Source organism: Pteropus medius, unplaced genomic scaffold (genome assembly GCF_902729225.1).
Source record: "Pteropus medius unplaced genomic scaffold, Ma_sr-lr_union100, whole genome shotgun sequence".
In the NCBI taxonomy this organism is placed as follows: Eukaryota; Metazoa; Chordata; class Mammalia; order Chiroptera; family Pteropodidae; genus Pteropus; species Pteropus medius.
In genome coordinates this window covers 12,156,281-12,178,048 of record NW_024349803.1, presented here as the reverse complement: position 1 = coordinate 12,178,048, position 21,768 = coordinate 12,156,281, and the positions used below count along the sequence as shown (strand labels likewise).

The 21,768-nt window shown below is 45.5% G+C and overlaps 1 protein-coding gene across 3 annotated transcripts in view; it reads right to left on the bottom strand.

Annotated features, from left to right (window-relative positions):
- CLSTN2 (calsyntenin 2) overlaps window positions 1-21,768 on the bottom strand; it is a 574,723-nt gene that overhangs the window by 16,398 nt on the left and 536,557 nt on the right. For 2 of the 3 annotated variants that reach the window (XM_039837305.1, XM_039837303.1), the window contains exons 10-16: window positions 18,867-19,033; window positions 11,374-11,522; window positions 6,942-7,159; window positions 3,417-3,590; window positions 2,777-2,922; window positions 2,524-2,647; window positions 1,571-1,755 (exon numbers count right to left, since the gene is read on the bottom strand). In XM_039837305.1, the coding sequence (XP_039693239.1) occupies window positions 1,571-1,755; window positions 2,524-2,647; window positions 2,777-2,922; window positions 3,417-3,590; window positions 6,942-7,159; window positions 11,374-11,522; window positions 18,867-19,033 (1,163 nt within the window). The remainder of the gene's footprint in view (window positions 1-1,570; window positions 1,756-2,523; window positions 2,648-2,776; window positions 2,923-3,416; window positions 3,591-6,941; window positions 7,160-11,373; window positions 11,523-18,866; window positions 19,034-21,768) is intronic. The other variant, XM_039837304.1, reaches the window with a different exon arrangement.

The window sequence follows — 21,768 nt, the reverse complement described above, 5'->3', positions numbered from 1 at the left end:
TCTGGAGCTTATCAGAATGAGCTTTCCAAGTCTTCAGTGTTTGCTTCTCAGTGAGAGAATGGCATGTAAGCTTGTACCCCTTTTACAGGTGGGAATGTAATGTTTCTGGGAGCAGAAGGTCTGAAACAAGACTCAGGTGGCCTTTCCCTCAAAAATACTCCTCTGGGAAGGACAAAGTTCATGGTCCTCATTTTTCATGCCTGCCCCTCACTTTGTGATTTGTGTCCTCAAATTATACCTCAGTTTTTCCTTCTCTCATCTCTGTTCCTCCCAGTTTTTGGTGATTCCGGCCAAATCTTATTTCTTTGTGGATTTATGTGTTGAGTTGATGAACCAGCCATCAAAGATGTATGTCCTTGCTTGGCCATGTCATCTCTCTGGAGTATCTTCTCTTCTACCTTTACCTCCCTCAAAAACTACCATTCTACAAGACTTCCTTTAATCTAACCTCCTCCAAGGAGTCCTCCCTGAACACTCCGCCCCTATGGATCTCCCTGCTCTTGCTTCACTGACAGTTGGCATCACTAGGTTAGCCCTGGGTAGGCACACTCTTGCCCAGTACTCAGACTGCTCCAGGGTGGGTGGTCATTCCCACACCCAAGGCTCAGCTCATCAAGGGAGGAGATGCTGAGTCCCTACAGTGGTGTGCTTAGCACTGTTCCCACTGCACGCGCCAAGCCATGCTGGCTTTGATATTGGAGCATGAGATCAGCTGAGGAGGAAATGGGAACATGGCTGGAATAATCTTTTCATTTATCAATGACTCTTTCTGATCTTCCCCTGCTTTACTCTTGGCTCTATCTTCACCTAGTACCAACAGGCTGACCAAAGGGCATGATGCCAGTGGCTTACCTTGATATTCACATGCCCAGAGCAGGAGCCTTGGACAATCATGGGTAGATTCTGGGGGCTGCTGGCTAACTGGTAAGATTTGAATTTTAGAATCAGGCAAACGGGAGTTTGAATATCGGAGCTGCCATTGCCAGCTATGTGAGTTTGAGCACTTTCCTTCCCTCTCTGAGTTGGTTCCCACCTTGATAAATGAGGATGAAGACTTCTACTTCACAGGCTGCTGGAAGATTAAATGAGGTGATGTATGTAGCATGCCCTGTGCAGTGTCTGGCATAATGAGGGGCTCAATAAGTGGCAGCTATTATTGTTGTATTTTTGTTTTAACCTATTCTGAGTCTTTAAGTGAGCTCTGCAGGCAGTATGGAGCAAAGCCAACCAATTTACACTGTTAATTAATCAAAAATTCAATACTGAGTCCCTAAATGTTAGCTCCAAGCTAAATACGATGGGGGTGGCAAGGGATAGACATCATATGGTTGCTTGCCTTAAGAAGTGTCTGGTTCTGTTTATAAAGTGAGAGAAATTTACACATTTTTAATCAGTGATTCATTTGGTGTGAAAGTAGGGTCCATCTGGGTTGTGAGGGCTGGAGAAGCTCAGAGAAGTGAGGGATCAGGGAGGCTGGGCTCCTTGGGCATGGCTTCTGGCCCAGGAAAGGTGGAGCTGGGTCAAGGGGAGGCATCCTGCCCTAAGCTCCCAGCCCCTGCGTGAGGTTCACCTCCATTGGGTTGACTGTGATAGTGAGCGCAGAGTCATCCCAATCCATCTCGGCCTCCTTGGCAGCCTCGGCCTCTTCGGTGAAGTGCTGGTGGGCAATCCGGACTCGGTGCACGCCCATGGCCACCACGAACACTAGCATGCACACAGAGATGATGATGACCACCGTGGCGACGCTTGGGACCACTGGAATGAAGAAGGAATCCACATAACACGGTGAACTAGCTCACTCTTGGGATGGAGCATACACTAAATATCCATGCATAGGTTAAAATCCACCCTACCACTTCCCAGCTGCAGAACCCTGGGTCAGCACCTACTCTGTCTGGGCTTCGAGTTTGTCACCTGCACAATGGACTTCATAATTCCTATCCCATGGGTAGTTGTGAGGAAAAAATGAAATAATATGTGAGTTTCCACCTAGGCACATAGTAGGCGCCCACTAAATGCAAATTTATTTGCTTTTCTGTCTCTGGCTTTTTTCCCCTTGAATTATGGGAAACCTCCCACCAAGAGCCAGGCACTGTGGAGCTTAGCAGAAACAGACGCGGTGCCCAGTAGACAGTAATATAATATGGCAAGTGTTGGAACAGAAGTATGGGTAGGGGACTTTACAAGATTGTGCACACATGTGTGTACGTGAGTGTATGTAAGGGGTTCAGGGAAAGTATCATACAGGACATGACTTTGAGTTGGGCCATAAAGGGTTTGTAATAATTTACCCCAGCCCCTTGCACTAAGCTCTGTTATTATCTGTCATCCGTAACTTGTTTACCTGATGGACTCCCTACTGAGGCTGTGAGCATCCCAGAGGCAGGGCCCCTAACTTCTCCATTGTTGGATCCCTCCTTCAGTTCTGGGCACCTCTGGCTGCTGCACCCAACTGTTTAGTGGGTGGTCTTGAGTCACAATAACCACCTGGTGTACCGCGGTCTCTCCTGCCAGGTTGCCTACCTGAACTGCGCTGGATGCTACTCCGGGACTCAGGGTGGTGAACGGACTGCAGGAAGGGAGGCTGCACGATAAGGTGATTGACATGCTCCTTGTCTGAAACTCTGACCTCATGGAGGACACTGACCTGGGAAGAGCAAGGAGAGGTGCTGTTGACCAGGAGGGCCAGATGGGCCAGCAGCAGCAGTCCTCCCAAATAAACAAGGGAATGGATGGGTGAGCCTGGGTGTCCCTTACAACCGCAAGACTCACTCACCTCCAAGGTGAACTCATTGCTGGTGTAGCGCCCGTTGAGTTCCGAGCACTTGATCCTGAACCGTCGGGCCTCAAGGGAAGCAGAACGCCAATTGCGGTAGCGGATGTGACGCAGCACCTGCTCATAGCGGCTCATGGAGCCCACACCTGTGCCAAGAGACCATCTGTGTCATAAGAAGGCAGAGGAGACGGGGGAGACAGGCTGCAGCTGCTGTGGCCTGTGGGTGTCCTGAATTCTACCATGCTGAGTGCTTACAATGTTTAGGGGCAGATAATATACTGCAGCAGAAGTTCTAAGGAGCCACTGAAATTGATCCATAGGATTTCCACATAGATTGGCCTCTGATCAGAATGTTTGACCTCATTTTTTCAAATGTTGTAGTATTTGTGGCAATTAAACCTAAGAGAAGGCATCTACCTAGTTTCTATAGGAGATTTCCCCAGGAGAGGGGATGTGGTCCAGGTCCTCAAGGCACTGGAGTAGCCGAAGGAGGAGGGGCTAGAAGTCCATGCTCTGATGCCAAGAGCCCACACCTGAGCCTGCTCCCACAGGTGACAGAGTGCCATCACTCTCGTGACTCCCTGATGAGGCCACCCTGAGAGGAGAGACCACTGGGCAAAGGGGCCGAGTGTGGCCTTACCGTAGATAGAGTATCCTGCAGTGGAGTTGGTGGCATCCAGGTGTCGCTGATGGAGCTCACTGTGGTTAAGCTCCAAGCACTCCTGTCTTGGGTCCAAGTCCCCTCCCAGCACCAAAATGTCACAGAAATCTAAGTTGTGAAGCATTTCTTCTAAGACTGCTGATTTGGGGGCTGCTGGAAGACAGCCACATGGGAAACATAGGCGTGAGGACAGTTCAGACAATGGCCCTTGCATATCACCTTCCTCCTCTGTGATTGCACCCCAGGTTAAGGCTAGGTCAGGAGAAGAGGTTGTACAACAATCCTAAGTACCACCGCTGCTTGGATGGGTGTCTAGGCAGCATCGATTTGTGTGAAGAGTATGAATACAGTCATCAAAAGATGTGAATTTCAATGCCAACGCTGCTACTGAGAAGATGTATTGTGTTATAGAAACTACCTATCCCTCAATTTTTTCATCTGTAAAGAGGGCAAGGGTCTTGACAGGATTTAAAACAGTGCCTGGCACATTGTAGGTGTTCAATAAGGAATAGCTCTCATTTGGGGCCAGAGATAAGTGCCCCTTCAACATGCTCTTGTAGCTTTCTCCATGTAGTCACAGTGTGTATCTGTTACCCCCAGGAGACTCTGAGGTTCTCAGGGGCAGAAGCACTGTCTTTTTATGATGGAGTCCTCGGTATCCAACCCAGGCACTGGTATGGAGCAGCATTACTATACATTGCTCAAATGGAGCTGCACCATTAAAATAATTAAACTAATTAAGTAAGTTGGTTCATCTAGTTGACAGCTGTTGGTCAGTCTAGCTGTCTTTGCCTGATTTTGGGGGCTCTAAATTTCCCAAAGGGATGTCTGAGTATTTGAATGCTGGACGGGTAGGCAGTCTTAACAAAAAGTCTTACCTTAAAATAAAAGCGACAGGTATTTAGGGAGTTATTGCTGTGTACCAGGCACCGTGCAAACAAGATCCTAACAGACAGACATTGGAGGGAGGACTAGTATAATCCCATTTCCCTGATGGGGAAATGGAGGTTTCAACGGGGGGACTGGAATGCCCAGGGTGACACAGATAGAAGGCGAAGAGCTGGGACAGAAACTATGACATTCTGATTCCACGGTTTATGAAATCTTAACCTCTGGGCCAGTAGTCTTCAAATGTTTTTGATCTTGCAGTTTCTTATTACAAAATTGGTGAACCAAGATCATTTAAATAAGTATATTTATTTATTTATAAAGAAGACTAATATATTTTGTACATTATAAAACATTTATAAAAACAGAAATTAAAAAGGACTCACTAAAGAGAGAATTATTTTAAATAATTATTTTACATTTTAATTTTTCATCGATACCAAAAATATTTTGGCTCTCAGTAGATATATACTTTTATAAATAATTTTTTATGCTGAATTTTTAAATTCTTGCCAATCTCAATGGCTTCATGTGTCATTGGCAAAATCTAAGTGCACATTAATATACACCTAAGACAAAGTCTATTATTAATAATAGTGTATGTGTATCTCTATTTCAAATAATCTTCTCGTGGTTTCTGTTTTTTTTTTCTTTTTTTTTTTTTTTTTTTTTTTTTTGCCAGCTTCTTGTCAGATCAGATTGGGTCATTCTTGCTCCCACCTCGCTCTCCATGTGGCTGATGTTTGTGCGAGGTAGGGGTCTCTGCCATTTTCTCATTGTTATTTTGTGCTCGCATTAGGGAAGTATCTTCCATCTGCAGTTTCCTTGATTCCCACTGGGATGAAGGGACTGTGCTGGGCTCAAGGACTTAGAGGTGACTAAGTCTCCATGGCTGAGCCCTCATGGAGCTTCTGATCTGGTTTAGTAAACAGACAACCACCACCGAGGGCTAGTGAAAGCTGTGTGTTAGAGGGTAGCAGTAGTGGCTGGGGCTGTACGGAGCAGGAGGCCTAACCCAGTCTAGGGGGCAGGATGATGGAGGAGAGAGCCTTCTGGAAGAGGTGTTGAAGGCAGAAATGTTTGCTAGCAACGATCGATCGGGATGGGGAGGGAGAAGAACCCTCCAGGCATAGAGTGGAGCAAGAGCAAAGGCGTGACCTAACACAGAGGTGTATGTGAGAGAGAGGGTTATGTGTGGGGGACTTGCCGTCCTTTGTACTGAAACAGCACAAAGAGTGAGTCACTTGGGATGGAAGATGATGCTGGAGCAGGTCACTGAGGCAAATGCCATTAGCCTGCTTATTTAAGGCACCCATAATCATGGTTATTCTAACAATTAGAGTAAAAATTTAAAAGTGCTAATAATAGGTCTAGGGTACTTGGCGATGTGCTCTGCAAGCATCTCTCATAAACAGAAGGTAAGAAAAGGACCCAGATAATTGCTTTTCCCTGCACTGTCTGTGTGCTGGTGTCAGGCCTGACAAATCTAGCTGCTCTCAGCTATAGCCTGCAACCACTCAGGTCAGAGGCCTTTCCTTTTTTGTCTGATTTTAGCCACAAGTGAGGGGAACAGGGAAGATCATACAATCTAATGCCCCTTGGAGGGTAACTAGGAAACCGCCCTGCCTAGACACCTGTCTATTTTGTGAGCTAAGAAGGGCTGCTTTGCAGGGGTCTCACCATCCGCTAGGGACCAGGGTGATTTAAGGCGATGGGTAATTAGGATTATTTTAGAAGCAGCCTTCAGGGCCTCAGGCCCACTGATGCCAGCACATCATTAGCAGCTACTGTTAGAGAGGGAGAGCAGGAGTTGAAAGTATTCTCTTGGAGAAGGCAGCAAAGGACAGTTCTCGAACGGGTATTTCTCCTGTAGATCCGGGCCCCAGGTTTTCCTCCCTCCCTCCCTAACTCCCTTCCTTCTTTTCTTGCCTCCTCTAACCCCCTCAAGCCAGCAGAATATACTGTAGCTTTCAGTGCAACTAAGTGTTTCTCCCTGGCAGATAATTCAAATTACTCTACTTTCGCTGAACAGCCCTCCCAATAACGAAACCGTTGGAAAGAACAATCGGAAGGTTCCCTGAGAGCTTAGAGTAATATTGCTGAACAAGACTTTTACTGTGTATATATTAGGATGCAGTTATGTTTTTTCTTTGCATTTCTTTAGCTTTTCTTCTGATTATAAAAATCGTAATGCTCACTATTGAACATTTTGCAGTTGCAGAAAAGTGAAAGGGAACAGAAACAAATTGGCTCTTATGCGTCTCAGAGAATGTCGCTGCTGGTATTAGGTGTGTCTTCTTGACATTTTTCTATGTACTTTTTTCTTTACATGGTTGAGATCAGTCTATGTGTAGATACTCGGTAATTTGCATCTTGCTTTTCGTCACGTTTAGCATAAATGCCTTTCTTCTAACAGCACTTATATGGGGGTCCCATGATTTGCTGAGCCATTCATTTCCCTTTTATTTATTTATCTGCGTTGTTTCCAGATTTTTTTGTTTGTTTTGCTACCGTAAATACCTTGCTATGGGGAATAATACTGTTATCCTGAAGTATGATTTGATGTGGCTGAGAGAACTCAAGGCCCACTGCCCACAACTCAGGATGCACCCATACCTGTGGTCTTCAAGTCACCTGGGGCCTCAGCTTTGGCTAAAGTGCTCACGATCTTGATGTCAGGGAAGAGGATCACTCCTCTGGCACTTTCGAACTGGGCAGCGGGTCTCCAGAAGCGGTCTGTGCCACGGAGGGTGATCTGGGGCTCGATGGCCTGCAACACCATCACGTAGGTGTCCAAGTCAGGGATGCTGATGCACACATCTTCTCCAAAGCACCTGGACAGGACACGATGTAACCATCCATCATGCGGCCATGGACATGGCTACATACAGCCTCTTCTAGTCCTTGATGAGGCATCCTGATCACCTAAGAGTCTCCCAGGATGTCAACAGACATTTAAGTTTAAAGACAGATTATAGTCAAAACAACTAGCGATCTAGGGACTTAAAAAGATTGGCTCCTGGGAGAAATGGGAATTTTCTATACCAGCAACAAGTAACCATTAAACCTTTAATTATCCTTTAACAAATTAATCAATGGCAACGTTAATTAGATAGCAACTGCTCATTTTGTGCATTAGGATTTGGTAAACAAATTGCTGTCTAACTGGTTAGTTACAGCCATCTTACTAAGTGAAACCCCAGGGCTAAACTCTCCTGCCACGGCCTATATATTATCTCTCTATGAGGGTGTCACACGAGTGTGCCTGTCCCAGGTGTGCTGGCAGAGTGCTATAGTAATCATGCTCTTTTTTCCTGATGTGCTGCCACAAAAATATTTGGGAGGCAGAATGGTGGCGTGACAAGAGCAAACCTGGGAAATTAGACAGGCAAGGGTCCACGGCTGGGCTCTGCCACTCCTGGGCTGGGTGACTCTGGGCAAGGTGCTTCGCCCCGGTGAACCTCAGTTTCTTCATCAATGGAATGGGAAGATGATAATTATCTTACTGTAGTAAGGATTAAAAGCGACAACATATAGAAAAGAAGCCGACCCAGAGCCCGTATCATGGTTGAAGCTCAGTAAATGTTGACAGGTCTGATACTCTCATCAGACCTCATCGGGTATCTGTGTCATCAGCACTTTCAGCTGGTCATCTAGGCCAGAACCTAGGCTGCAGTGGAGAACCTCAGGGTCCAGATGGATGCTCTGGGAATGCTGGGTGAGCTCCAGCTGGTGGCAGTGATCATCCTGCATGCTTTGGGAAAGTTTCCGAGGGAAGGGTAGGCTGGGTAGTTCCCACACTGGGCCGCTCTACCCTCTTTCCTAGGTGGGTGAGGTGTGGGAGCAGTAGTGGCTCCTACTCCCAGTTTTCTCTGGCCTTTGTCACACCAGCCCCAGAGGACACTCCTTTCCTCACCAGTTTAGGGAAGCCTGGTATCAGAGCTGAAGATCGGCCAGGCTGGCTCTTCTGAGGGTGCCTTCTCCTTACCTCAGGCCTTCAAGGGTGTGTGTGTGGGGGTCTCCATTGCTAGAACTATTGAATAAAATTGCCACCTGTGGGCTTTATCGTGGCTCTTGATCCAGGCCCCAGCAGAGCCATCTTTCCCACCTTTGTCCCAGTCTTTCTGGGTCCTCTTGGCTCCAGATGATATATGACTCACCTTTTATCTCCCAGAAGTTTTTCTGGGGTCCCCTTCCTAGCTGCCTATGGCAGCTGCTATGGCTGAGAAATGATCTGATAGGCCAGTAAGGGAGTTATCCACAGGCTTTGGTAATAATCTCACCTCCTAAATCTAACTGCTCCCTGGAGACAAGAACCATGCCTTCTCTTTCTCTTGCATACTCATGGTATTTAGGAGCTCTACAAAGCTGGGCTGGTTAATTAGTAAACATGTGTCAAGCACCTACTATGTACCAAGAACTGTACCCTTAAATCACACCACTTAAAACTGACTTCCTGAGAATTTACAGGAAACATCTAGGCATTAGATCAGATACAGAATAAAACAGAGAAAGCTGGATCTGAGTTGACGAAACAACAGAATATTTTCTTTACAAAGAAAACAAAAGGAGACAGAGTGTTGCAAAATGATGTAGATGATAGAGTCCCTGTTCATCCTTCTGGCGACCACACCAAAGTTGTGACAGAAACAAGGAGCAGCAGCAAAGAAAAATTGCCTGGGATCTAGATAAACAAGCCATACAACTAGGGAGAAATCCAAAGCACTCTGCAATGACAGAAGGTAGAATGGGGCGAGGACACGGGGCTGCCCTGTCCCGAGCAGCTGAATGAGACGGAGGCTGCGGCAGCGGCAGACGCCTCTTAAAGGGGCCGCATCCGCGAGCGAGCGGATCTTCATGGCAACGGACTTGTTCGCTCTGAGCATCAGTGCCAACTTGGCTGCGCGCAGGTGGCATGAGGGATTTATAGGGAGATATTGTCAGAGAGAAGGTCGAGGTGAGACTCGTTATGTACAGAAGTGCCGGGGGTATCCATTGTTCCGTTGAGCCCTCTCCCCTCCCAGTGTGCCGACACAGTGCCGCCGTAGCTGTGACGTCATCAAACTGGATACCAGAGGTCGCTCCTCCCAGAGGATTCCCTGAAACCCCACCTTCCCCAATCTGAGCCCCACTCAAGCCACATCCAGGTGAATCCTCGGTGAGTCAGATGCGCCTAGCTGAGCAGCACCTAGACTCACATTGGAGGCAGCTGGCCTCGGTTTCTGGTGCGGCCTTTTGAGGCAACTATAAGCACAGCATCTGTGGATTTTGCTTGCTGAATCTTGACAGGTGGCCCCGGAGGGGTAGAGGTCTGAGCTAAATTTGGCCTGCAGCTGAACCCCTCTCAGGACTGTGCCACTGGACACCTACTTCACAAATCTGCACTAATAAGCCCGGGAGACTAAGGAGCTTTGCTTAGTACATAGAAACAGACACGGAAAGGCAGCCAAAATGAGAAGACAAAGAAGCAGAAACCATGTGACAGAACAAAACAGAGATCCGGATATAATGGAGTCAAGTAATTTAACAGATGCAGAGTTCAAAACACTGGTTATAAAGATGCTCAATGAATTTTTGGGAAATGTAGAGAATTCCAACAAAGAGATAAAATACATAAAATGGAAGTGGAAATTATAAAAGGGAACGAGTCTGAAATGGAGAACACATTATCCGAGATGAGAAGTATATTAAATGGAATAAACAAAGGAATAAACAAAGTGAATAAAGAAGAGGATCACATGCCCTATCTAGAGGACGGGAATCAGGACACTCAAACAGAATGGCAAGAAAAAGGAGGCCAAGACTATAAAGATGATTTAAGGAGGATATGGGACACTATTAAGGCTCCAAATATTCGTCTGATAGGCGTACATGAAGAAAATCAAGATGTCGAACAGCTGTTTGAAGAAATAATGATGGAAAACTTCCCTAATCTGGTGAAGGAAATGGATATAAAACCCTAGGAAGCTCAGAGGATTCCAAAAATCAGTGATACAAAGAGGCCCACACCCAGACACATCATAATTAAAATGCCAAAGTTTATATACAAAGAAAGAATATTAAAAGCAGCAAGAGAAAAACAAATAATTACTTATAAGGGAACACCCATATGACTGGCAGCTGATTTCTCAAGAGAGACTACGCAGGACAGAAGGGCTTGGCAAAAAATTTTCGAAAGAATGAAGACCCAGGATATACAACCAAGAATAACTTATCCAGCAAAGCTATCATTTAGAGTTGAAGGACAGATAAAGAGCTTCTCAGACAAAAATAAACTAAAAGAATTTACCACCACCAAGCCAGAATTACAGGAAATGTTGGAGGGACTTCTTTAAGAAGAAAAAACATGAATCAAAAACAAAAAGAATGGTAACAATTATATTCCTATCAATAAGTATCTTAAAGGGAAAAGAATTCAGTGCTCCAACCAAGGGATGGAGTGGTTAAAAGGATAAGAAAACAAGACCCCTACATATGAAAAGGAAGGGGATGGAAAAAGATATTGCTGTGATGAACCTAGAGGTATTTAAGTCAGACAGAGAAAGATAAACACTATATGATTTCACTTATATGTGGAAATTAAGGAATAAAAAGAACAAACTAATCAAAAACACTCACAAATATAGTGGACAATGTGGTGATGGACAGAGGGGAGAGGGATTTGGGGGGCTGGGAGAATGGGGTGAAGGGTTAAAGAAGTACAAATTAGCTGATGGATGGTCATGGGGATGGGAAGCATGGCATAGGGAATGTAATTAGCATTAATACATTGGCTAGGTAGACGGTCAGGGGAAGGAGGGAGCAATTGGGGGGATCATTTTACTAACTATATAGATGTCTAACCATAGTACTGTATACTTGAAAATAATAAAAATCAAAAAAAAAAAAGAAAACAAAAGGAGAATAAAGATTTACTGGGGCGTCTTTACAGGGATAGCAGAAAAACTGGGAACAGCTGAAGAGAGGTGTATCCTGTTTTGCAAGGGAACGTCCCCAGCGACCATCCCCACTGCTTCAGCTAGGCCCAGGGTGACGGGCATCGACTCACTGGACTTTGGAGGAGACCTTCAGACGCCTCACGCCCGCTGTCGGGAACTGCCTGGAGTTGATGTAGGAGACCTTCTGCAGGGCGTGGTTGATGTTCCCGATGTCATCACCTTCCATCACCAGGATGGACTGTGAGGGGTTGAAGTGATACTGGAAGACAGAAGATGGTATCACAGCAGAGAAAGACCAGCGACGTATACAGTCCCGCGGAAACCCTACGAAGGCCAGCACGAGCTGTCTCCAAAGCATCTGCCAGTGCAGCAGCTGTGTGCACAGAGAACTGCTTTAATCCCTCAAGCAATCCCTGCTACCCTCTGGGCTTCAGGACCCTCCTTTATAAGTTCCCCAGGGTTTATAAACCCCCAGTAATATTGGCCTGAGACACAAGATGGAATTCTGAAATCCCAGTCATAGCGTTCTGCCAGCCCAGCTCTCAGCGGGAGTGGCTCGTTCTCTGTGCTACTATAGGATCCTGACCAGAAACTTTCAGCCCTTGGACTGTCTGTCCTTCAGTCAACAGCCTAGAAACTTGGGGTTTTGCTTGGTTCCTTTTGCTATTCTTGTATTTTACCTTGAACTGCTCTTCAATTCACCTTCCATTCCAATTCCTGACTCATGCCCCGCCTTAGCTTCCAACCTTAAAACTTGTTTTTAAGTTAATGGCTTTCCTTCTCTCTTAGAGCTGATTCTTGGTCTTGCTTTCCTGGTGCTAAACTCTGGTTTCCCAGAAGATTTACTCACTTGCTGTTTACATGCCTGCCAAATGCCCTAGGTTTGTTATCTATTCACTCCATTTTGAGTTCCTGGGATCCCATGCTTGGTGAAGGCCAGGGACCATCATGGTCCTCGCTGAATCGTTTGGGTCCTCAAACTGGATAAACTAGACACAGACTTCTGCCTCTCCCTGTACCCTCTACCAGCTACTCTTCTTTGCATGGAACATGCAGAACAGTTCTTGTACCGGCCTGAGTTAGTGATCTTGACACATTTCTGAGTAAGAATTATTAGGAACTGCTGCTAATAAGATGTTAGGAACATATCTGTGGATTTAGATTACGTATTCAATACTTGTGTCACAGGATAGATTTTCATGTACCTTCTTGGCAACAATTATTTATTTTTTTGAATAGATAATATATCCGCATGGTTCAAATATTTATGTGCTAAATCAAAGTATCCATCTTACTTCTATCTCTCATCCACCCAGTTTCTCAAATCTTATCCTATACATGGTCACTGTTATATCAACTTCTTAGTGACAGATTGCATTATTGTTCACAATTAGTTGCTTCTCTCCCCACGGAGGGGTTTATACATGCCTGTCCTATCGTCAACAGGCTTGGTTATGTGATTTATGGTAACCTTCCCTGCAGGATGTACATTTTTGCCCTGTTGCACTCAGTAGTGGTCATGTGACTTGCTTGGACAACAAAATGTGGGCAGAAGTATTGGTTGGTTAACAACCACATGGAAGTTTTAACAGCCAGTTCACAGTTTGCGTGTTGCTTTCCTTCTGCCCTGAAACCTGCAACGTTCCCATAAAGTCTGTTCTGTCAGCCTGGGTCTCACAGTGAGGGTGCTTCGAATCAGAGCTGTAGCCCAATTATAATGGACATATAATGTCAACAATAAAAAAAAATTGTCCAAGCCACTGAAATTTTTAAGTCATAATCTAGCTTATCCTGACAGTTATACTTAAGCATTCTTATGCATATGTAATCAATGAATATAGATTCCTATTTTCCTCCTTTCTTACACTAAAAGTTACTTTTTTTTTACATACTATACTGTGCTTTGCTTTTTTCACTTAGTTCATGTTTTGGAGCTCTTTTTGTATCAATACATAATAAGCTTCCATATTCTTTTGTACAGTTGTATAGTATTAAATAATACTGTATTAAATAAATTACAATTTTTTTACCAGTCTCCTAGTATAAACATTTGAGTTGTTTCCAATCTTTTTCTAATGCCACCATGAATAATCTTGTACACATAACATTTCGCAAGGGTAAATATACTTGTAGAGTAAATCTCTACAAGTGAAATTTCTAGATCAATGAGTATATACACTTTAAATTTTGACAAATGTTCCCAAAATTCCCATTGCCAGGGATTATATCAGTATACACTCTCTCTTGCAGTGTGTGAGAATGCCTCTGTTCTTAAAACCTCAACAAGAGTATGCTGTCAGACTTTGGGATTTTTGCTCATCTGATAGGTGGTGATACATACCATCTTAGTGTAGTTTTAATTTGCATTTCTTTTACCATGACGGAGACCGAATACGTTTTCATGAGCTTAAAGACAAATCTATTCATTTAAGCTTTTCCCTGATGTGACTTAGATATCTTTATAAGAGTTCCTTGTTCTATGCCTGGATTCTAATAGGAGGTGGATGTCTCATGAGCACTATGGTGACATCGATCTATATAAGTCCCTTGCACTGTGGCCCCTAGCCAACTGATAGCTTAATCTCTGTCTCCTTCAACTATCATGTCCATGTTTCATTGTTCCCTCCTCCTTGAGGGCTCCCCAGCTTCCCTCGTTTAGGTACTCACTGCACTTCTGTAGTGCTCATGAAATAGTAGTATAATTATTATAGTTCAGTGACCTTGAACTTACTGAGGACAGGAGCTCTGACATATCCTTGACTCCCGGAACCTGGTCCTAGTGCTTTGCAAGCCCGTTAGATGAACGAGTGAATGATCCCTCCAACCGGCAGATGTTTTACTCAGTATCATCTCCTGTGACTCCCCCAAAGGACTCTCTTTTTAAGTCACTTGTCTTTTCAGTCAAGCCTCCTTGGGAGTCATTATCGGTGCTCATCAAACCCTATTCTCCTTTCCTTCCTGGGCATCCTGGAGGTTGTACTGCCCAGCTGCTTCGTGCCACGTATGGGCAGGGCCATGTGGCAGCATCTGACAAAGGGATGTGAGAGGACGTGATGTGGGAGCTCTAGGGTGAGGCAGTGAGAAACCCTTGCAGGACCCTCCAGCCTCTTTCTTTTTCGCTTTGGTGGTCTATGGCAGTCTAGGCAGAAACCCCACTCCACGTTCCTGACTTAGCATGAGAGAAAAACAAACTTTAAGCGGTAAGCCATAGAGATTTTGGAGTCATTTACTACTGCAATCGCTTAGCCGATTGGAAGAATTCAGCCCTTCCTGGGCTGAATTGCCACATAACTTCCCCAAGGTTATGTGGTATCCCCGAAAGATCATGGGCTGTGTGAACGGCCACACCCCCGTTCTAGTACAAACTACGGAGTACAACTTTGGACTATATACTTCTCCTTTCTGGACTTTATTTCCTCACTTAAAATAACGGGGCTATTACTATCTACCTCTCTGGGGCTTAAATGAGATAATGTATAGAAGTGACAATCTATGCTAGCTTTTATCATAATTCTTAACATTATAATTATGTCTGTACCGAGTCTTTGCCTGAGCTGGTTCTCCTGCCTTCACTGCTCTTTGCTTGTGATCCAATTCCCTTCTGTTTTCAAAGCTCTGTCTCTGAGTTGTGACATCAGGCCACAAGCACCACTCCCTGTACTGGATTCAGGAGTCCTCGGGCATATGCAAAAGTGATGCTGCCGTCAGCCTCTGGGTCGCCTTTTATCTTGCGGTGGATGACTCACTACCTGCCATGTGATGGTGAGTCATTAGAGAGTATTCGCAAATCACCCGATTCACATTTGAGCAGATTCAAGGTCATTCTTCTAAAAACACCACAGGTTTTTCTGCCCCGTCACCATTATGGCAGTTTTGTGGTGCCGTTGCTGTCTGTCTATCTGCCACTCCCAGCAGACCGTGAGCACCTTGAGAGCAGACTCTACTGAGTTTTCTCAGCATCGCCACAAGGTCTAGCACATGACGAGCATGAGACAAGGAGATGACCCCTGCAGAGGAGGCCAATCTCTGAGCCCTGCAGGAGGGCTGAACAGGAAAATCAAACAGTTCTTCCAGAGGGACGGATCAGCAGCAACCCTTGGCAACCAGCAGAGGGCACATTCCCACCACAACCAACTCAGGAGAGGAAGGCTTAGGGAATGAGTGGAATCTCCAGTTAATACTCTAGGGTGTTCGCCAGGGCACCCCAAGGACTGCCACAGGGCCTAGCCATCAACCTAGTTCTTGCAAGATCAATAAAACCCTCCATTAAGTAGGTTTTGTTTGTCTGTTTTGCTGTTTTAAAAACGGCAGTGTTCACAGCCCTGTGGTGCGACTGAGGGCCGGTCTCTGGCTGTGTGGGACATAGAGTAGTATTGGCATTACCATAGGGGCTGGAGGTGGCTCCTGGAGACTGAGCAGAGAGTGACAGTGCTCACTCTCCCTTGGGAAGTTGTGCTGTAGCCATAGTAATTCCTTTCTTTAAGCCAAAAAGCTGCTAGACTGATGGCCTTTGCAGAGTGGTCAGCTCTCCTAGAGGATCGGTCTCTGTCACCAGCTACCTAGCAGGCTGGGACATTGGTGAAAGTCCTACTCAAAGCCTTGGCCTATTTCTCAAGGACAGGCTTGCCAGGGCAGGCCAGGCACCTTGCCATTCCCTTGAATACCTGCCAACACCCCTAGGCTCAGCCAGAAGATTTGCCATGTTAGAAGCGACTCTGCCACAACTGTCACCCAGGCTTACTTTTCAAAATAAGCTTTGACAGCAGGAAAGCCAAGCGCAAGGCCAGCCCAGCAGGAGAAGAGAATTGTGATTCGTTGAGAGTCTATTTATTAGGTTTGCTAGGGGAGATCTATATCTATGTCTGTGTCTGTATCTATCTCTGTCTCTGTCTCTATCTCTGTCATCTCATTTATATGTATATCTTTGCCATATCTAATATATAAAAAATATATAAAATACATAAATACATATGAAATTCAATTCTTAAAACATCCCTGCAAAATAATGTTAAGCCCATTTTACATGAGGGAATTGGGGCTTAAAGGATTAAAGTACCTTTCCCACTGTCACCCAGCTAGTAAGTATCCGCACTGTAATTTGAACCAAGGATTGTCTTGTTCCCAAGTTCCTGCTCTTCCCCGCTCTTCCACACTGTGGAGATGACAAATTGGCAAGGATTATGCTATGGAAATTAGAACAGGGCAATCTTAAGGAGTGTGGCTATTCTACAGTGTCCTGTCTGGATACAAGATAGCAACCATCCCAATCATTAGGCTTCAGACATGCTGGAGAGATATTCAGAAATATGTAGATCCAGGGGAAAACAAGTAAAAAGAGGAACCACACTGGGTCCTGTGACCAGACAGGAAGTTTCCTGAATCGCAGGTGGACTTCATTTCTTTTGGCTGGCCAGGGAGGGGGGAGGGGACCAGGAACCGGTAAAGAAAATAATAGTCACCATTCAGAAATGAAACGAGGGATAAATGGAGGGAAGGTGGGCAGGAAAGAAGCTTTAATAATTTTAAGAATGCCTTCTAATCCAAGTTTGGACAAGTCCCTGAGCCCCAATCTCCTTATTTCTAAAATGGGGTCATACTATTTAATTTGTTGTGAGGATTACGGATAATGAACTTAAAATAGTCCCCAGTGGATGCATTGTAAATCATGTGTCTTATTAACTTCTCACACGGTGCTCTAGTTCTTGTTAGCTGCACACTAAGGATGGAAAAGGATCCTTCGCAGTGACTGGTTATGAGCAGGCGGCATCCTGAAGAGCCAGGTCAGCCCCGCCCCACAGCTTCATGTGCCACTTTGTTTAGAACCTCCTCTTTTCATAGGCTATGACTGCTCTGTAGAAATTGCTATGATTCCCAATTTATAATTCTAAGATGTGTGGCTTTTAAGTCCAGCATCTTTGGTTTATTTCTTCTGTAGTGGTTGGAATCCTGAAACTGTGCCCCCTTGGGGATGGCCCAGGGCAGAGGAGACCCACTCAGGAACAGAGAGCAAATCCGGAATCAGACAGAGAGGTGAGGGTTGGAGGATGGATTTCTGCATCGCTGGCTTGACAAAACATTAAGAGCACACACAAACATCAGGTCAAGGATCAAATCCCAGGCTCTGCACATGAGGATTCTCTGTATGTGAAATGTGCCATGAGGAGCTTGCCCGGACCAGCTGCCATAAATAGACGGTCTTTCTATTATGGGGTAGTCTTGTGAGTTTCCTTCAATGACAGGTGACTAGTTTTTGAGAGCACATGTATGTGTGTGTGCATCTGTGTGCATGTGTGTGCGCGTGTGTGTGTTTAATGCACGTTAAGCAATGTTCTGAAAAGCCATTCTTGCCTTATCCTGTCTGTGTTCTCCCATCCTCCCCTTCTGACCCAGTCAACAGGGTGAACATCCTAAGCCCCACACCTGTCCAGATCATGCTTTACCTGGAGCCCTTCAATGGCTGCCTGCTGCTCACAGAAAAAAAAGGGTAAATACCTAAACATAGTTAAACATAGTTAAAAAGGCCCCATGATGTGACCTCTGCCTATCTCTCTGACAACACTTTTTACCTTTCCTCCTGTAATTTGAGCACTTGTAACACTGGCCTTCTTGGAGGTCCAGTGTACCCTGTGGGGTTCCTCAGTCCTCTGCCATCACTCAGGCTTTTGGCTATGCCTAGAGTGACTTCCCCCACCTCTTCTCCATGTCCACACCCTGCCTTTCTCCTGGTCGGTTCCTATCCATCCTAAAACATTCTGCTCAGACTTTGCCTCTTCAAGGAGCCTTCTGAACTGCTGTTCCTCCAAGTTTTGGAGTCTTGATGCAGGACTGCTTGCCTAGGTTCAAATTCTGGCTCTGCTCATTACTAACTCTGGGATCTTAGGCACCTTTCCTTTCTCTTCGTCCTCAACTCCTCATGTGCAAAATGGGAATATTTATGGTAACTTTATTATAAGGTTGTTCCAGGGCTTAAATGAGTTAATATCCATAAAGCTTTCAAACAGTGTGTGACATGCGGGAGACCCTCAGTAAATGTTCTTTTGCATGGATGATAAAAGTCATGAATCTGCTTACATTTCCTCTGATGGCCAGAGGTGGCTCAGAGCCTAATCTGTGCCTCCCCTTAACAATGGGGGACCCAGCGACCTTCACATCTGCTTTCTAATTCCGCCCCACATGGGATTGACTTTCTTTTCTAATTTGTATCTTACATGGTCCAAACTTCATTTTTAAAAACATTTTGGAGTGTACTCTTGCATCCTGCTTTAGTTCGTTTAGGCAAACAAACAAGAAAGCAACCAACAAATCAACAAAAAAGTGCAATAGCAACCATGTTCAACAGTAGACATTGAACATGGGCCAGCTTTTGGGTAGTGAACTGATTACCTACAAGGGCTTTATCTAGGAATTTCAGGGGATGGCAGCAGGAGTCCATCATGGTGTCACAGTCACTAATCTCCGCCCCGCAGGGCAGCACCTTCGCCATGGCACCATCTTTGTGCAACTAGACAGAAAAAGACTCCATTTCTCAGAGTGCGCTGGCACTGGGCAGCCTCTGCCTCATAGATCAACGTCTTATTGGGGGTTTTGCAGGCTTCTTTCTTACCTTTATTCCTTGGCCAAGGCTTTCCAGGGAATTAATATCCAGCCCTTCCTTGCAGGCCTGCAGGCAGGAAATCACCTTCTGACTCTCCATTTTTCCAGGGCGGATGGTGAGACTGGCCAGGCTGCCGTGGAAGAATTGAGCAAACCGTGGTTTGGTGACTTCTCCTCCTAAAAGAAAAAGTAGCACCGTTATTTGCCCTGTGGAGATGAAGTATGAAATACCACTTCGAGACACCATCTGGCCAGGGAGCCAAGGACACTACAACTGTGTCCCCTAGATCTGATCATTCCTTCCAAGTGGTGAGCCGAGTGGTCAGAATCTCAACAAGAAGATGTTATGTGCCGCCAATTCCTTCACATTCTACAATTGCACCTGATTTAGGAATCTTGGAATTTTTGAATTTTAAAACAGTTATTTTCAGAGATATGGACCATCTTAGAAGATAGGAAAGGATTATGGTGTAAAAACAGGAGGGAGAAGGAAGCTACCATTGATTGAAGACCTACTGTGTGCCAGGCTGCCTGCTGTAGACTTATCTGAGCAAGCCTTCGAAGACGGTATTACTGTTTCCAGCTGACACATGAAGAACCCTGAGATTCAGAAAGGTCGAGGGACTTGTCCCAAGACACCAAGATAAATGCTGGAGCTGGTACTCTGGTCCTGGCCTGTCTGACTCCAAAGTGGGCATTTGCTCCTCTGTATTCCACTGAGAGGCTGCCAGGCAGTCAAAGAATCCCAGAAACCCCACATCCATAGGTACTGGCTCTCTCAAAATGTATTGATTTCATATCTGCTCAAGTTCGATTTCTTTGACTTATAAGGACTTCCCTGATTCTGTTCTACCTCTGACTTCTTTCTCGTGGCCTACTTTCTATTCTGTACTGGCTGAGTTGAGTCCTGTCTGAGCTGGGGTCCACTCTTCAGCATGTGAAATGTCCAATGTGGCTTGTGATGCAAAGACAGCCTGGAAGATACCTCCTCCTATCATTTCCATGGTTTTCCAAATTGGGCGTCCCCTAAGGTCCATTCGAATCCTCACCTTCACCAGAGGCCTTCTTCATTGACTTCGCTGAGTACAGACCCTTCTGTCTCTGGGCAGCCTACACTAACAGACTTAGCCCTGATCTTGCACTTCTGTTTGTTCAAAGAGGAAGCAGAAAACATAGGAAAGATGGATTGGTGTCAAACTTCAGATTTGCTAAATCCCCGGCAAGTTTTCATAACCTCTCTGAGCCTCTGCTTGCTTGGAGGAACACTTCCGGGTTTGGCCTCCTTGCTCTCCTGTGCTAGCTGAGCAGGTCCTGCAGTTTCCCAGCTCCTGCAATGCATGGCCAGCACCCTCCTCCAGCAGAGAGCACTCCAGTGAGACTCCTCCCAGTGAACAGCAAGCCCAGCACCCTAGAGGGCAGATCTCTGAAAAGTTCTGCTTGAGTGACACCACAGTGACTTTTCTGCCCTTCAGTGAGCCATGCTATGTCAGCAAAGTCTGGGTGCCAGCTGGGAAGTAGAGGGGAGGGATCTCCCTTGGGCACGCTAGCTCAGCCCTGGGGGAGTAGATACTCCTGAAACCTGCATTCCTATATTCTTTAGAGTTCTCTCTACTTCTTAGTAGCTAATCCTTCATTATTCCTATCCCATGTTATGGTTTATAATTCTATTTTCCTGTTCAAATTACTGTGTGGTTTCTCTTTCCTGAGTGGGTCCAGATTGATAAATCCTCTATGTTTGCACACAGACCTTTGGTCACACTCAATCCTCCTCACACTGAGACACCACCTCTGAACTGCTCAATGAGGCAAATCCCACTGGTCCTTCAAGACCCCTTAAGCCTCCTGTCCCCTGCCGCTCACAGAAATCTTTCATGGGCCCCCTGCCTTCCATGCCCTCTCCCTGCCCTGAGCCCCCTGCCCACCGTGCCCTCTTTCTGCCTTCAGCCCTCTGCCCACTGTGCCGTCTCCCTGCCTTGAACCTTGGAACACTGACAGTTCATTTTAATGTACCCCTCACAACCCAACATTGTTAATTAATGGTTTATGTGTGTGTTTTATGTCTTCAATCGCCTATAATGATGGTTCTCAACCTTGACTGACAACTTTAATCATCTGGGGATCTTTACAAAGACAAAAAGATCCTGGGTCTGGGTCCTAACCCCAGAGATTGTGACTAATTGGTAGGAGGAGTTTTAAAACCTCTGTAGGTGAGTAAAACATAAAGTCAAGGTTAAGAACGACCGGGCTTTAAGCTTCTTGTGGTTGGGCCTTCTGCATAGTCCTTATGTGACCTCTTTTCTTTATGCTACCTGCAGGCTTATTCTTGCCACTCTTCACACACTGCAAGAATTTATTTGTTTAAGTCTGTCTCTTGAATGGCAGGGAGCACTCATGCATTATTCATTTCAATGAAGATAATACTAAACAGGTAATGAAGACAATATTGAGCAGGTATTAGGGGCTGAGGGGTGCAACAGGCACTTTGCATAAGTGGCTCATTTATTCCGCTCAACAACACAAGGACCCTTGTATTGTCTTGGCACCCTGCACCATACCTGGCACACAGGACGCATTTCATAATTGTTTGCTGAATGACAGGAGATGGTGAGCTAAAAACCAGCAGAGCGGTGGACACTGGTGTCTCTCCAACATCTATCTCACTCCTGCTCTCTTGCGACAGCAGCTCTGGAGTTGGGGGGTTGACTCAGGCTCCAGGGGTGGATTCTATTTAGTCAAAGTTAGTCAGATTTTTCTATCCCCATTGCTCTAGTGACTAAATTAGGTGTGGACTTGGGATCAAGTACCAAGGTGAAGCCAATCAGTACCTGGTATCCAGTTAGCCAAAGGTATTGATTCAGGAATAATCATGAGACCAAATTTAGGCCAATGAGATGGGAGGAGAGACTGACTGG